Source organism: Pimephales promelas, chromosome 17, assembly GCF_988280905.1.
Source record: "Pimephales promelas chromosome 17, fPimPro1.hap1.1, whole genome shotgun sequence".
NCBI classification, from domain to species: Eukaryota; Metazoa; Chordata; class Actinopteri; order Cypriniformes; family Leuciscidae; genus Pimephales; species Pimephales promelas.
Genome location: NC_142785.1, coordinates 7,674,480 through 7,692,571, shown reverse-complemented (window position 1 = coordinate 7,692,571; position 18,092 = coordinate 7,674,480). Strand labels below are relative to the sequence as shown.

The window sequence follows — 18,092 nt, the reverse complement described above, 5'->3', positions numbered from 1 at the left end:
GACTGGATTATTGGCTGCTGAAAATCATCCTTTTTAAATTGTCATAATATTTCACAATAACTCATTAATCAAATAAATTAATCTTACTGCCAAAAAAAAAAAAAAAATCTTACCAGCCCCAAAGGTTTGGATGGTGGTGTACTTGTATATCTATCCCTTTCAGATGAGATATTTTACAAAATAATACTTCTCTTTAATCATATTTATAATTGAAAACCAAAAAGTGATAACTCTATTGAATAACATTCTAAAGTTACCAGAGTTTCATTTCAGCCCAAAATGGCATCATTGGTCAATAAATGCCTCCTGATTCCGCTCTGGCAATGCTCTAGAGTTACATTTACCACTGATGCACTGTACGTGTCTCCATCGAGGGTGACTTTTTACATTTATCTTTTCTCCCCAGAGCTGTTATCTAAGAAATGCATTACTCAGATTTTTTTTTTTTTTGTGTGTGTGTGTGTGTGTGTCCCTATCCTTACCCGGTAACTCGGTTAGATTTCTTCAGAAACGTCCTTGTAATACAACTACAGGGACAAAGAAGCTGCACCCAAAGTCATTAGCAGGCGCATGTCGCTTGCTGTCCCTGACAGTGTCGTGAGAGCAGCGGGGCTTCATGTTACCAGCTTCTCTCTCCTCTGCTTCCAGGAACGCTGATGATCTTGAAGTCCGCCTGCAGCAACAATCCCAGCTACATCGACCGCCTCATTTCGTTTTTCATGCGCTCCCTGCAGAAGATGGTGAGGGAGCACCTGAGCCCGCAACCCAACCCTGGAACCGCTGAAACCAGCACAGGTGACCATTCTTTAGACACTTGGGTCAAGGAGGTGTTTTTTTTTTTTTTTATTATTATTATTATTTTATTTATTTTTTAATTATATCTTAGAGAGGATCCTTGCAGACCCTTATCACTGGGTGTCAAAATCAAGATCAAAGTATCTTAAAATATCAGATATTGTGACTTTTTTATTTTTTATTAGTCAAGGGTAGTTCTAGGAATGCACTAGGGATATATCGGCCACCATATCGGTATCGGCCGATATAGTTTATAGTTCTCGGCCTGATAAGAAAATCTGGCCGATATACTAAAACCTGTAAATAATGGATTATTTCCTTCGGCTGAGACACTTCAGATGCTCACTGTTCACCATGACCTTTTTGAATTGCTTGAAATGTGATTGGAATCACTTAAAAAAAGGAAAACACAGTTAAGGGCAATGTGCAGCGCAAATCTTTAAAATATGATAACATTATAAATGTGTGATTGAGACATGGCTTTAAATAGTGAGACTTTTGTTTTTGTGATCAGGCTCTCAAAAATGATTTTAAAATTTGGCCAATACATGGTTATCAGCTTTCAAATATAAAGAATTATTGTTATCGGTCTAGGCCAACATCGATGCATCCCTAGTTCAGATTGTAAAATGGCATGTAATGCAGCGATTAAATGAACAAATATCATGAATTATTAAAGAAACTACTTTTTATCTTAAATATATATATATATATATATATATATATATATATATATATTTTAAATTTAATAATTTGTATGCACAAATGTATTCAAGGTTTAATGAAAATAAGGTATTACTTTATGACTACTCATTGCAATGTAAAGTTGTCAAAACTCATATGAAAGTTTTTGAAACATGATTTTTGACTCTTGACACAGTCTGCAACATGTTATGACATTGACCCTCTAAGTAAATTTAAGGTCAGATCAGTTCTTATTTTGATGTCATTCAGAGGATTGCTGAATCATCTGAATCAATCCTAATTGGCTAACTGTCTTCTTGAGGCAACCATGCAAAGACAATGCATTATAGTATGCTCTGCTCAATTTAAACAATTTTGTGCATTAGCACTGGCCTCTTTCTGTCATTAGCCCATCTGCACTTGGTTAAGATCACTTCCTCCCTTCCAGGAGGCCATTTTCAAGCCTTTAAAGATTTAAAGCTTGACTTTATTTTGGATAGTATTTGGAAGCCAGCTGAGGTAGGTTAAGATCCATTGCTTTGTCTGACAGAATGGGTTTTCTTCCTCTTGGCCTAGAAATGACAGTCTGTCTTAAATTTTGTCTTTTGACAGTATGATGGAAAAATATACACTCTTACTGGGACAGCTTTAATCCTGTTGTCTGCAGTCATCTGGAGGAGTTTAAAAAGTGGGCAGACAGACAAAACGACACGTTGTCACCTTGGAGCAGAGTGTGAGAGAAAGAACCGTTAGACTCCAGCATGTGCTGTCCATATTTGACCACTGGGTGCTGCAGGAGGGCCAATCAAATGCTTCGAGACCGGCCCATAAATCCATCCATACTGAGAAACATCTTCTGTGATTGAAGTCAAAAATCTCCGACTGTGTCCACTGGAATATAAAATCCAGACAATCCCATCTGCTCTGTGCCTTCTAGATGCTGTTATGGTTTTTAAATGGTACATTGAGATGGGATTGAACAGACACGCGCACGTTCGCACAATCTCGGCCCTTCCTGTCCTGTGTTCTCTGAATGGCCTCACGCTGCAATGTCACCCTGACAGCGTCGCCCAAGTCCTCCTCGCAACACGAGTCAGTGGCGAACTGGAAATCAGCCTCTAACATATTCTCCCCCAAGGCTTCGACTCATCAGAACAATCACATTTTACCTTGAGCAAATCAAGCAGAAAATACATTCAGAGGCCAAACTAAACTCATAACCCGTCTCCGTTCGGCTACGACTCCATGCTAAAACTCAATCACGTTTCCCCCATTTTCAGCTGGCAGAATTTTGAATTTTGTGGTTCATATCCTCAGCGGTCTTTGACCATTTTTGATATATGTTCAATACTTGCCTTTGAGATTTATGTAATATTTGCCTGCTTAGGTGAGCTTGGTGTGATGAACAAAAGGGAGAATAGTGTTCAACTGTCACAAATTTCTGCTGAATATCACTCATGTGCTCACATTCTTCTATGTTGTTTGTAGTGACAAGTGAGTTGGTCATGCTCAGTCTGGATCTGGTGAAGACGAGACTGTCGGTCATGAATATGGAAATGAGAAAAAACTTCATCCAGGTCATTATCACCTCCCTCATCGAGAAATCTCCAGACCCAAAGATTCTTCGCGCTGTGGTGAAGATTGTGGAGGAATGGGTCAAAAACTCTGGCAACTCCATGGCCACCAACCAGGTAAACTCTTATCAGGCTGATGTCTCGAAATATTGAATCTTTCAGAGCCTGGTGTCGTACGAGGAATATCATTTTCCTTTGTATTTTGAGTTTAGACTTCAGTGAACTATGAAAACATACCTTCAGGAACTTTCATGACTTTGCCAATCCAGAAAGACTATTTATTAAAATTAAGCAGCAAAGATGAAATTTATATGTCAGTCACTCTTGGTTGATTAGATTATCTTATCTCAGGGACAGAAGAGTAACAAAAGCCACGTTTCCACCGCAATTACCTGGAACTATTTGTCTCAGGAACTTTTTTCATAGGAACGTTTTTTTTTGCCCCAGACCGCTGGCTTACTGCATTTCCTGCGGGGCGGGAAGATTATGTAGTGATGTTGAACTGCGTTCAACGGCTCCTCCCAGTCTGCGCGTTTGTTTTGAGTTTTGTATGGAGGAGATTCAAGCTGTGCTGCTTTTGTGTGCGATTGGTTTCCTAACCAGGTAATTAACAAAACGACAAAAAGAGACGAGCACCCAAAGCGTATTCAGAAAGCTCGTAATGCTAGATATAAAAGTAGACGTTTGTTATCAGCGGACATTGACCGTGAGATGGATGGGATAAACGCGCGCCATCGGGCAGAGAGAATAGCGTGGTAAGAACCAATCAGCATGTTCAGCGCACAAGTCCCACCCTAAAAGTTCCCACTCTGAAAAAGTACTACCTCGCCAGCAGGGACTTTCTGGGGGGGACATTTTTACCCGGAACTTCATTTAGACCCTGGTTCCTGCGGTGTAAACAACACACCGAGTACCACCCCAAAGTTCCTAGTTTCTGGGGAAAGTTCCTGCGGTGGAATCATGGCTATGGAGGATAAAGGATTGATGCTATTATTCCTACTGTGTGAAGTTCGAACCATTGGTTCTCAACATTTTTGACTCCAAATACCCCATTTGTTTGCTGAGGACCCCAGCCTCCTGGTTAAGAACCAGTGGTGTAGATGGTTTAAACTATGTTGTTCCAAATTATCAGAAATTTAGAAGCATGCAGCATAAATTGTCTTTTATAAGATCTCTAATCATTTTAATCTGACCTTGATAGTTTATGTGGTACATTTTTGTCATGGATTGTTTTGTGGTCCTGTCACAATGTAATGCAGACTTTGTAAAGAGGCTATTGAATGATGGGGCAGTAAAAATGATTGTCGACAGCAAGGTCAGAAAGAGGATGGAAAATGGTCATCATAACTGGACCTCAGGGAAAAGCGATAAATAATAAAAAATGAATGACACATGACACCTTAAAGGGTTTATATTTGAATGACATATTTTGGTCATTCAAAAAATTTGGTTGGCAAATTTCCTCTTTGGTCTAAGAGGAAGAAAAGAATTTACATTTACTCTTTTCATAAAAGAGTAAATGCAGTAAGTTTATTGTGGGCCTACTTTCACTGCATGTAAACTAGTTAAACAACTGAAGCCTAATTGGAGAGTGTTTAAAGGGATACTCCACTTTTTTTTTGGAAATACGCTCATTTTACAGCTCCCCCAGAGTTAAACTGTTGAGTTTTACCTTTTTTGAATCCATTCAGCCAATCTCCGGTTCTGGCGGTAACACTTTTAGCATAGCTTAGCATACATCATTGAAGTGCACAAGACCATTTGCATTTCTATCAAAAAAAGGACCAAAGTGTTTCGATATTTTTCCTATTTAAAACTTGACTCTTCTATAGTTACATCGTGCACTAAGACAGACGGACCTGCTGCACTCATGGTACGACAGTAAAGTTTCCTGATTATTACGCAGGAATGAGAGTATAGTTCCCTGCATATCAGCCTAGAAAATCGCAACTTTACATTGTCTGTCGGTCTTACCGCACGATGTAACTATACAAGAGTCAAGTTTTAAATAGGAAAAATATTGAAACACTTTGGTAATTTTTTTTGATCGAAATGCTAATGGTCTTGTGCACTTCAATGATGTATGCTAAGCTATGCTAAAAGTGGTATCGCCAGAACCGGAGATCGGCTGAATAGATTCAAAAAAGATAAAACTCAACAGTTTAACTCTGGGGGAGTTGTAAAATGAGCCTATTTCCAAAAAAAGTGGAGTATCCCTTTAAACCTTAACTTCATCAGCAGGGCTTACTTCTGCTATTGTAGGCTTATTTTTGTAAATGTAACCAATTACTTTAGACAAGTGCAAACTAGGTGCTTAATGCAAATGTGTTCCTGTTCACAATGCAAATGTCTCTGTGTATAGAAGGATCATAAATATGCTGATACCGTACCAGTTCGGCCAGATTCGGCTCGAAGTCGTTCACCGTCGCGATGTTATAAAAAGTGCTGTGCACATCGGGGTCTTGCGCACCCAATGCGCACAACCGCCCACACCGCAATGATGTCATTTTGCCGCACGCACCTTCACGCTCTTGCGGACGCGTCGTGTATACACAAGGCTTAAGCCAGTGTTGTTGGTTGAGATACAGAAACGAGCAGGGCTGTATTTTTGATTCTTGCTACTTTTTGGGAAATCAATTACAAATGGCTTAATTATATGTTTAAAGGGTTAGTTCACCCAAAAAATGAAAATTCTGTCAGTATTTACTCACCCTCATGTTGTTCCAAACCTCTATGTGTTTATTTGTTCTGCTGAACACAAAGGAAGATATTTGGAACAATGTTTTAATCAAACAGATCTCATTCCCCATTGACTACCATTGTACCGTATGTATTTTTATGGTAGTCAATGGGGAATGAGAACTGTTTGATAAAAACATTCTTCCAAATATCTTCCTTTGTGTTCAGCAGAACAAATAAACACATAGAGGTTTGGAACAACATGAGGGTGAGTAAATACTGACAGAATTTTCATTTTTGGGTGAACGAACCCTTTAACAAGGTGTAACTAGGATTTCCAGTTCTGTAGACTTTCTAACCTCGCAATAGTAAACCAACCTTGTGTCGACTCTAAAATAGACCGGTGTTAAACACTTGAGCTCAAAGCCTACCCTGCTTCAAATGAGGCATTGTGTATTCAGCGCGCTGTGGCCCGGACAGCTGAACTCGGGTGTCTGTTCTGTTAGCCCAAGGCGAGAGAGCAGACGGGGAGAAAAAGGAGCCGAGCAAAGGTGCCGCACAGCTCTCCTGATAGATGAAAGATAAATGGACTGTATCAATCTATTGCCCCCTCCTCCTCTTGCAATCCCTTTCTATTCTGCTGTCTTACTCTCTCTCTTTGTCTTCGTTTCTTTCCTAGGTGCCTAATCCAAGAGAGAAGTCCATTCTGCTGGTGAAAATGATGACCTACATTGAGAAGCGCTTTCCTGATGACCTTGAATTGAATGCCCAGTTCCTGGACCTCGTTAATTACGTCTACAGGTAATTACGCCGATTAATCATAGGGTCTGCTGTCCGCGCTGGCCCTCCATCTATTGCTATTAGCAACAAGACTGCGGGTGGTGGGTGGTGGACTTAATTTTGATTGCTATAGTTGGGCCCGTGGGTGTTTGGCAACTGAGGAGCAAAAGGCATTAGGGGCCACCATCACCCTGTGCAAAAAAAGCATTTCTCCAGTGGCAAGAGCAATCATTCTAGTGGAAACCCACTTGTCTAAGTCAACAGTTTTAGTTGCATCTATTCTGGAACACATGTAGTCCTTAAAAGTTTTTGATTGTCACAGTGGATTTCATGCGGTCTCAGAAGGCAAATGTAACTACAGTGTTTGTCTGAAGCTCTTCAGTATTTGTTTTTTTGCTTTTTCAGAGACGAGAACCTTTCAGGAAGTGACATCACATCCAAGCTGGAGCCAGCATTCTTGTCAGGGCTGCGCTGCTCCCAGCCACTGATCAGAGCAAAGTTTTTTGAGGTGTTTGATTCATCAATGAAGCGCCGAGTCTATGAGAGGCTTCTGTATATTTGCTGCTCACAGAACTGGGAGGCCATGGGCAGCCACTTCTGGATCAAACAGTGCACAGAGGTACAGGCATATTTTATTGGGGGAATCTGATTCCATACTCAGAATCTGTCCGCTGCATTTAACCCATCCAAGTTAATGCACACACATTAGGAGTAGTGGGTAGCCATTTTGCTGTGGCCCCTGGGGAGCGATTGGGGTATAGGAGCCTTACTCGTGGGCAGCTCAGTTGTTTTCCAGCTGGTATTGAGAATCGAACCCATGACCTTTCGTTATTTACATTCTTGTACGTGTATACTGCCTATTTATGTTATTCGACTTTTTTTAAAATTAGTATTAAATGAAACCTTAAACGTTGATTGATATAAATAAACAAATATTTAAAATAAATGAAGAGTTCAGATGCAAAAGCCTCTAAATGCCATTTGAAATTTTCTTCTTTAATGATGATTTTTATCAAACTTGTATATTTAAGTTCAGTAATTTCACTTAAATAACAATTAATAGGTAATTATCATTGCAATTTAAGTGAAATCACTGAACTTAAATATACAAGCTTGATAAAAATGATCATTCTAGAAGAAAATTTCAAATGGCACTTAGAGGCTTTTGCATCTGAACTCTTCAAATGTAAAAGCAGAAAATAATATATTATATGCATTGTTATTATGAACAGATATAGTATTTATTTAACATTTTTAAAATAAATGTTGACATTTTTTCAACATTTTTAGTTTCATTTAGTATTTTAGGAATAAAATGTCTGATATAACATTGCATGTCACCACAAAAGGATATGTCTACATTTTTTGATAATAAAAAAACAATATATTCTACATCTCCAATCATTATGCAAGCTCTATGCAGAATTGATAACACTTCATTATAATGCACATGCTTAAATTACACTGAAGCTAATTGCAATTTACATAGCACTTAAATGCATACTGACAACGTCACAACTTTCACCTTAATTTTTAATGATTTTTTCTATTGATTGTTAATGCATTCACCATAATGTAACAGCTCTGGTTTTTGGCTGCTCCTGCACAAGTCAGGTCACAATCCATCCATCTCAGCCACAATCAATGCTACTCTGGCTCTTGAATTATTAATGCTGTCCTGCACATGGCGGCTGTGTGCGCGATTCATCCTGCTGTGATGGAGTAGAAGAACATTCACTGTTGGAGCTCTACAGATGTGTCAAGCATTTAGATGTATGTACTCTAGTGGTTAAAAATGGCAGCTGTTAAACAATGCTGGCTCATGCAGGTGTCATTTATGTGTGAACGTCAGCTGCTTTTTTCTGTGTGATGTGTTCCTCACAGCCAGAGCAGCTGTTTGCGTGTGTGTTTGAGCAATCGTGGCAGTTCAGAGTTTGATTCTGTCGTCTCTGCTTCACAGCTGCTGCTGGCGGTCTGTGAGAGGAACACCACCATTGGCACCAGCTGCCAGGGCTCCATGCTCCCCTCCATCACCAACGTCATAAACCTGGCTGACAGCCATGACCGGGCTGCTTTCGCCATGGCGACGCATATCAAACAGGAACCTCGAGAGAGAGAAAACAGCGAGACCAAGGAGGAGGTCAGCTGAGCCATCCTGTGTATACAAACATCTTTAGAGAAAAGCTTGTTGTGTGGCTCTTTGGCCTAATTTAGCTCTACTAACACATTCTGATATATAGACAAAGTTTTAATGAAAACCAAAATGATGCATTCATCAGAATTTAGAAATGTACTACTTTTTATATTGTATGATTCTATATTGATGTTTGACCACATTTTGAGTTGGGAAGGTATTAGAGCAGGAGATTAAAAAATGGTGATTCGTGAGGGAACCGCTTAGAGGTTCTTGCAATTATGTATGAAACGTATAATAATATAAGAAATATATTAGGGCTGCCCTCTAATAGTCGACTAAACGTTAGTCGAAGAGGATTGGTTGACTTAATTGTAATAATTCGGTTTGTCGTCAAGGTCACGCATTGACAAATCCGTGTCACCAGTCTCTCTTGTCGCACCAGTATTTGATTTAGTCGCACTTTTTTTTTTTTTTTGCTACATGCTATTTTTTGGGTTGCAGCATAAATACCTGTAATATATGAATTATCATTGCCAAATTTCAGGATTTTCATGAATTTTGTACAGTAATTTGAATCTGTAATTTTAAGCATTTTACATTTGAATTATATACAATATTTCTATTTACATTTAATCATAATCGTCTATGTCCATCCATCTATCCATCCATCCTCTTTCTATCTTTTAAAAATCATTAAACATTCAAATGTATGCATTACATTTTAAAAGATTAGAGTATTATAATAAGCTAATACAGATTTTTTTTGTTATCAAAGTTTATAGTTGTAACAAAAATCAGAAATCTCACACTCCTTACCTTTTGCATTTTATAATAATTTCCTTTTCCTCAGTCGAGCGATTACTCTCATCAAACCGCTGAAAAGGCACGCTGTTTCGTGAGACATTTTCATTTTTATATGCCTTAATTCGTGAATTCGTAATTGGCGCGTTCCACCATCAGTGTGCAATGCGTGTGACGTCTACGTTCGTCAATAAATAAACTGCACGTGTCTTGCGGAAGAACATTGTAGCCGGAGCTTCTTCTCTCCAAATAGTCAGAAAATAAACATTTAATATCTGCGTACCGTAGTGATTCAGGATAAGTCAAAAACACGGTTTGGAAAATGGATTCATGATGTAGTCTACTCGTTCATTTTGAACATAAGTTACGGACTGCAGCAGCTGATACAACGGCGTTCTGTTGCGCGAGCGTAAGATATGCGACCACATAAAATTTTAACTCGCACATTCTCAAAAAATGGTCGCTTACGCAACCAATTTGGACAAATCGCTAACACGGCTTGTCCATGTGTTAATATGTTGGGCAAAAAATGTGTTGGAACATTTCAAGATATGACTAGGGCCTCAAACATGACTTATTTAAAATAAGTTTTAACGCTATCGTTAATGTTAACCTATATAAATGTGCATTAATATTGGACTCGTGCGGAATATCGTGCGGAAGCTAAATTTGTGCCCCATGACTGCATGACATGTTTAATTGAACTTCCACATCCACTCTATCGGAGTGCGTTTTCTCAAAGGCCGGCTCCATTGCGAGCAAGACCGGGCTCACGTCTTCCTTTCTCATAATATGAGAAGACTGAGATCAGAGGAAGAAAAGTTGCGACTGTGAGGCAGGTATACCCTATTGTCCATACTGTTGTGGTGTTTCAGTTTGCTGCTATATATTTTATTTATTTGGGTTTATATAATTTTGTTTGTGTTTGGACCTCTGAAGGCCGTGCTATACTCCAATTAAGTTCTTTTTCATTCTTCGCTTAGGGGTAAAACAAAGTTCGAAATACGTGACTAGCGTTATACTGTTAACAAAGGTGGATTTCTGCCGGAAATTCTCTGTACACATTAAGGAGTCTCGGCTAGTAGGCTATATTGTGTGTGAGGATGTTGGAGGTGGAGATTTATAGCCTTTTCTCACAGCACTTCATATAATTAAACTTATCAATTTGATGGCGGATCCAGAAAGGTTCGAACGACAATCACCAGTGACAGATGGCGACTGACAGCCGCACATTCTCCTCAAACATTTATTCATGACCGCTGTCCCCTGCCGTGGCACAACCCACGTAAAGTTGAGGATTCCTCGAATAACTGCAATTTCAGATTTCAAAGAGGATTTTTAAATCTCCATCATCTAGCATATCCAGCATCTGTGCTCAATTCAAGTTCAGTAATTTATTTCAGGAATTCAGAGACATTCCCAGTTCAGTTCCAAATGGTGCAGACCTCGAGTTCATAGTGGCCTGCTGTAAGTGTAGCAAGTAAACAAATGTTCTTCCAATATTTATGTTTTTGTGACCTTTTCATCTGTAGGATGTGGAGATAGACATTGAACTGGCACCTGGAGACCAGACCAGCCTCCCCAAGACCAAGGAGCAGGCGGAGAGAGACACGGGCAACCAGCTGCACATGCTCACCAACCGCCACGATAAGTTCCTGGACTCCCTGAGAGAGGTCAAGGTGAGCAATCACCTCAACATATGTCGCCCTCATGAGTGCATCCCCTTAAGCAGTGGGAAAAGCCAAGCAAAACTTAAAAAAGGACACTGGTTACATAAAGGACATATGTAGGAATGAGTCACATGTAGAAGCCATACAGGCTTGAAGAGTGAGATTTTAATATGCACCTTTGGTTCTTGCTACTTTCATCTCTAGCCTGCTCTTCCTCATTTGGCTTCTCCCTCATAATTGTCTCTGTTAAAGAGAGTTTGATCAGGGCAACATGGGATTTTGTCTCTGAGCGCTTTGAGGTCACGACGTCATTGATTTCTATTTAATCCTGGACACGGTTCTGCTTTATATGCACCTCTCAAGCAGGCTTTAGATAAATGATGAAGTAAGGAGTTCAAAGACCTGACCTGACTGCTTTGCCCACTGGAGCAGCTGTCAGGAACCACAGCACACATTTGAGTTTTGACTTATGCTAACATCTCTATTCTTCTTGTGGTCAGAGGTCCAAACCTTTTTCGCGCAATTATGCCCTAAGAATTATTCAGTGGCAAGATGTGATTGGCCGGTCATGCATTTTAAAGTACAGTGATCCCTTATGAAAGTCACTTTTTGAGAAGGAATAGTCTCTTTTGCCTTTGAATCTTTGGTGCCAAGTGAAGATTCACTTGCAAGTATCATTTTCTGCTTTGCAGAATGGTAGTTTAACTTGATATACTGAAACTGAAAGAAAACAAATAAAATACACAACAAAATTACAAAACATTTAACTGTTTTTACTAAGGCTGTCAGTTAAACGCGTTATTAACGGCGTGAACGCAAACCCATTTTAACTGCGTACATTTTTTTTATCGCGCGATTAATGGTTTTGGCTTTTTGGCCTAGCAAACTTTGTAGTTTTTTTTTTTTTTTTTCATATGATTTTGCAACAGGATGGGGCATGAGCGGCGCTGTGCTATGAAACCCATTCATTTCAATGGCTTGCGCCGCGTGAGGAAGATGTTTTGTTGCTTCGTCGACCAAAGCGCAAGCGTATCTAGCTAGACCGGAAACAAAACAAACAGGCACGCCGCACTAGTGTTGCACGGTGCACCGATACTTCAAAAGTATCGCGATACTCGGAAATTAAAAACCTCACGATACCTAAATTTATTAGTATCGATACTTTTATGAATGACCGCGACCCAGATTTGTAAGAGACCTATTTCATGTTGGTGTGTGCAACGCACGCTTCCAGTCTCTCCCTATGAACATCTGTGTTTCTCTTTACGCACGCAGCAAAGAAGCTGCAGTTGTCATGAGACAAACACTACCGCGAGACGGCTGCATGCGCGAGCACACGTGATACAGTGGCCGCCTGTCAGTAGCGGAGTTGCAATCAGGAGAGTCGGATCTTTTTTTTCCCGTGGGCAGGTGGTGTTTCGAGGCCGCGGGGGCCGGTGTGATAGTTATACATTGCAAGTTATTAGCAACACAATCCAGAGGTCTCTGCAACGGCAATAGTTTGAAGCGCGCGTCCGTGTGAAGACGGTGCGCGACTGCGCGAGCCGCAAAAGACACTGTATCCAACTGATAGCAGTGAATTAGAGCGGTGCTTGATTTAAAAAAAAAAAACAGATTTTAGCGCTAGATCTCTTATTTAATAGCGAACTAAATTAATTATCTGCTAGTTAACTGGAGATGTTTAATTTATTTTTGTATTAGGTGTATAACTTTCCCCCCAACTTTCATAGATAGCATGAATAATTTGCAAGCTGCTAAAATAAAGGATGCAAAACATCAGCAAAATGATCTATCGGCTATATGATTATAATCAGAGGATGTGCATGTCAGTGATTTATTTATATTAGGTTATTACAGCATTAAAGAGCACAGACCTATGCAAAGGAGGTGCATATGAAACGCCTTGTAAGAAATACATTCCTTTTCAGGAAAAGTATCGAAAAAGTATCGAAATCGCAATACTTGACTTGGTATCGAAACAATAATTTTGGTATCGTGACAAGACTACGCCGCACACACTCGTTTGTGCTTGCGAGCCGGCCAAAAATTGGTCAACGTTACGTTTTGAGTGGATGGTGAGTGCGAGATGCCGAAATGGATGCCAATAAGATTCTGAATTGAAACTTTACTAAAAAGTTGCCATTGACAAGACCAAAGTGACCTTGTTTTGTCGTTGTGAACTGCGCTATCATCATCGCAGCATGTCCAGTCTGAAATACCACTTGATTCCCAAGCACACACACACAGATGATGCGAATTCTCCGCCCCCTCGTCAATATCAGGACCTCGTCAGTATTTCTTTCACCCTTTTATTGATGGACAGTGTTACATTGTGTGAGAGATTATTTGCTCCAAGTGAGAATGTTTTAGTGTGAAATTGAACACAGTATATGCCAATATTGTTTTCAATAAAAAAATAAAAAAAACATTTGCACAAAGCAAGCCGATTTCCATGTTGATAAGACCAATAAAATGAGAAAAAAAGAATGTGAGAAAAAGATTAATCGCGAGTTAACTACGACATTAATGCGATTAATCGTTTGACAGCACTAGTTTTTGCGGTATGTATCCGGTTTATTTATTTATTTTTCTTAATATTTTAAAAAGTAAAATGATTATTGTAACATTGACAAAAGGTTTCCTTGTAGACTTTAGAACCGAAACAAGGTGCACTTCTGTTAATCGGCTGAGCTGGCACTGTTATCAGCCAATGCGATAATCTCAAGTGGCTAAATGTGGGTTGATTAATGGCCGATTTATTGCCCATCAGTAAATTAGTCTCTTGTGTGTGTAATCAGACGGGAGCACTGCTGAATGCTCTGGTTCAGTTGTGCCACATCTCCACTCCACTGGCCGAGAAGACCTGGGTCCAGCTCTTCCCCCGCCTCTGGAAGATTCTGTCGGACCGCCAGCAGCATGTGAGTACTTCACCGTGCCAGTTCTCCGAAGAGCTGAGCTGACGGTTGGCTGTTTTTTTAAATCTAAACATTTTCCATCTAAATGCAGCATATGACTGCTGATGGCTTTAAACTGACATTTGTTGTGGTTAAAGTGTGGACTGACTTTTTTACTACTAATAATGCATCTGACTGAAGAATCAACATGCAAAATGTGTGTTAATGGTGTCGGAGGTTGTGCCTCTCTGCTCATCTTGGAGATCTTTGCATGGGTGGGGGTCCGACGGGCTGTCTTTTTGCCCCTGCCGCTGAACTTAAACAAGCAGCATTTGCTAATGAGCAGAAATTAAACCTTTTATGCAAATTTCAGAGTTTAATGGACCAGATGTCTTAAGTATTAGAATTCTCATTAAGGAGCTTTAATTTAGAGTGACTGGGGCTGTAAGCTGTTACAACAAATATTCAAAATAGAAATATTCAGCTTTATGGCTTTTGTTTGTAGGAGGTATATAAAAAAGGGACATTTACTGTGCCAGTCTTTTCTAGAATAATAATGCAAAACACTTTTTGTAACATCATGGGCTATTTTTCTTTAGAGTTGTCATGCCTATTGAATATTTATGGCAAATTCTGATTGTTTGGTGTGATGATAGGTGAGTGAGGAACTACTTAAAGGAGTGTTTTGCATTTTATTTGAAATTTTATTATAAAGTTCTTAAACTTATACTATTCTATTGATTAGGGTAAAGCATTATTAAAATTCAGCTCGATGGCATTAATTAATTTAATTACATCTTAAATAAAAAAAGAATATATATATATATACAAATAAAACATATATATATAACACACAAAACAATATATATATATATATATATATATATATATATATAAAATTCAATTTTTATTATTTTTTGTTTTATTAAATATATTATTTATTTATTTTTTTAATTGTGTGGATAATAATTGAGAATTTCTGTAGATTATATTTCACAGCATTAAGAAATTCTTAGAACTAAAGGTCATCTTTTTTTTTATTTATCCTTTATTTAACCAGGTAAAACCCATTGAGATTAAAAATCTCTTTTGCAAGGGAGACCTGGCCAAGATAGATGTAAAAGTGGGGAAATCTAAATGTAAAAGTGGGGAAAATGAACATGTCCGATAAACATAAATATATCATGCATTTCTAATTTTGAACTTTTGTATCCCTTTTCTTTTTAGGCACTGTCAGGCGAGATGGGTCCATTCCTGTGTAGTGGTAGTCATCAAGCTCAGAGAGATTGTCAGCCCAGTGCTTTAAACTGCTTTGTGGAGGCCATGTCTCAGTGCGTGCCTCCCATACCCATCAGGCCCTGCGTACTGAAGTACTTAGGCAAGACCCACAATCTATGGTTGCGCTCCACCCTGATGCTGGAGCAGCAAGCCTTTGAGAAAGGCCTTAGCTTGCACATCAAACCCAAACAGAGCACAGAGTTCTACGAGCAGGAAAGCATCACTCCTCCACAGCAGGTACTGTGATTCATGAGCTCTTTTTCAATCTTTGTTGATATTCTTGGCAGAGGAAGTTTTGTGTTCTGAAGGTTGCTCGGTGTCACTCAAAATGAACTTGTGTGCTGAATTTTCAGTTGGCTTTGTTTTGACCCGTCAGTGAGTTCAGTTTGAAGTATCCCAGCATTCAAGCTGCTTATGCTAAGCAGTCATCTCATTGGAACACCTCTGAATATGGATGTGTTTGTCCCCTATATTCTTTGAAGATGTGTTTTCGTATTCCCTCAGGAGATCCTTGACTCGCTGGCAGAGCTTTACTCCCTTCTGCAGGAGGAGGACATGTGGGCGGGGCTGTGGCAGAAAAGATGCAAGTTTCCTGAATCAAGCACCGCCATTGCTTACGAGCAGCATGGCTTCTTTGAACAGGTGAGTAAGACTGAAATTATCGTATCTGCATGCATTTATTTAGGGCCGTATGATTTCCGCATTTGCAAAATATGCAGATTGGATTGTGGAAGTCAGTCAAAATGGCGGAATGTCATGGAATTTGGACCAATTCGGATGAATAAATCAAAAAAGGGTTGTACACTTAATCAAATCATCCATGTAAGTGAATATTAATGCAAAAACACAATTCAGATTTCATGTTGCATTTCACAAGATCAATTAAATTGTTAAAGTTTTTTTTTTTTGCATTCATTTGGTTAAGTAAAAAAACAGACAACAGAATTTCTGAAAAAATAAAACTTTTCATGGGTCACTATTATTGTTAAAATTTTAATAAATTATTAAATTTTTAGTTTTAGGAATGTAATGGATTAGGCATTCTTTTTAATTATTAATTAAACCATTAAAACAGGAAAACAGAAATTACAGAATTTTGGGGAAAAACAAAATGGATTTCTAAGGGACCTATGTATTGTCGCTCTGATATTTTAAGATGTTAACAATTCTGGTTCCATCATCATTAGGCTCAAGAAACCTATGAGAAGGCAATGGAGAAAGCTCGCAAAGAGCACAATGTTTCGCCCGCCATCTTCCCCGAGTACCAGCTGTGGGAGGATCACTGGATCCGGTGAGTTGAAAAAGCATAGCTCAGACTCAACACTTGATATGTCCACCGTCAAATAAGTTTTCCATCTTCATTGAAAGGAAAATACTGCAGATAAGACAAACCACCAACAAAACCACAGCCATTAAGATACATTATGTTTAATATACCCAAATAGAGTGTGGCAACTTAGCGCAATGCTAATATATCTAAATGACTTGCATAGATTGACCAAAATTATGCTCTCAAAGCTTTAAAGGAGTAGTTCACTTTTAAAAAAACTTTTGCTGATAATTTACTCACCCCCATGTCATCCAAGATATCCATGTCTTTCTTTCTTCAGTCGAAAAGAAATTAAGGTTTTTGATGAAAACGTTCCAGGATTTTTCTCCATATAATGCACTTTACTGGTAACCAAACGATTCAAGGTCCAAAAGACAGTTTCAGTGCAAACTGTTCAATGGGCTTTAAATGATTCCAGACGATGACTTATCAAGCGAAACGATCGCTCATTTAAAAAACAAAAACAAAGTTTAAGTTTTATAATCTCAAATGGTCGCCTTGCTCTGTTTTGTGATGCGCGTTTGTGACTCCCCTGCTCGAACTCGTTCATCAAAATGAACAAATCTTTTTCCGTGTCAATTCGTTCATTTCATTTGTTGAATGAATAAAATGACACGAAAAAAAGATTCATTCATTTTGATGAACGAGTTCGAACAGGAGAGTCACGAACGCGCATCAGAACAGAGCAAGGCGAGCATTTGAGCTTATAAAACTTAAACTTTGTTGTTGTTTTTTTTTTTAAATGAGCGATCGTTTCGCTTGATGAGACCCTTATTATAATAATAAAATAATTTTCACTGAAACTGTGTTTTGGACCTTGAACCGTTTGGTTCCCAGTAAAGTCCATTATATGGAGAAAAATCCTGGAATGTTTTCATCAAAAACCTTAATTTCTTTTCGACTGAAGAAAGAATGACATGGATATCTTGGATGACATGGGGGTGAGTAAATTATCAGCAAAAGTTTTGTTTTTTGTTTTTTTTTTAAAGTGAACTACTCCTTTAAACTCAATGCCAAATAATTAATTGTCAAACATGGATATTGTCCGCTGTCAAAACACTAATATAATCAAAAAACCCTGTTTTATTAACACGTTGGACCGTCTGTTATATTCAAATATATGATGTAAAATGTAATATAATAAATCTAAATTGTATGTTGATTGCCAGCTGTTCTAAAGAGCTGAACCAATGGGAGCCTCTGACCGAGTACGGGCAATCGAAAGGCCATAACAACCCATACCTGGTGCTGGAGTGTGCCTGGAGAGTGTCCAACTGGGCCGCCATGAAAGATGCTCTGGTGCAGGTAAACACAATGTCACATTGCAATCAACAATGCAATCAGCAAACAATAAAAAAAAAAAATTCAATTTTTACATTTGACGGTGGGTCTCCCTTCCAAGCAATTTACTAGCGTTGCCATAGGAACACTTCTGCTTTTGCCACCCGGAAGAACGTCTATTACTGTTGT

General features: G+C 38.9%; 1 protein-coding gene across 4 annotated transcripts in view; it reads left to right on the top strand.

Moving 5' to 3' along the window:
• The window catches only part of trrap (transformation/transcription domain-associated protein), a 139,770-nt gene that overhangs the window by 74,640 nt on the left and 47,038 nt on the right, over positions 1-18,092 (top strand). For all 4 annotated transcript variants that reach the window (XM_089121852.1, XM_039687904.2, XM_089121851.1 and 1 more), the window contains 11 exons: positions 649-795; positions 2,968-3,170; positions 6,412-6,533; positions 6,918-7,131; positions 8,473-8,652; positions 10,983-11,129; positions 13,919-14,038; positions 15,242-15,529; positions 15,797-15,934; positions 16,480-16,583; positions 17,792-17,927. In XM_089121852.1, coding sequence (XP_088977978.1) covers positions 649-795; positions 2,968-3,170; positions 6,412-6,533; positions 6,918-7,131; positions 8,473-8,652; positions 10,983-11,129; positions 13,919-14,038; positions 15,242-15,529; positions 15,797-15,934; positions 16,480-16,583; positions 17,792-17,927 — 1,799 coding nt within the window. The remainder of the gene's footprint in view (positions 1-648; positions 796-2,967; positions 3,171-6,411; positions 6,534-6,917; positions 7,132-8,472; positions 8,653-10,982; positions 11,130-13,918; positions 14,039-15,241; positions 15,530-15,796; positions 15,935-16,479; positions 16,584-17,791; positions 17,928-18,092) is intronic.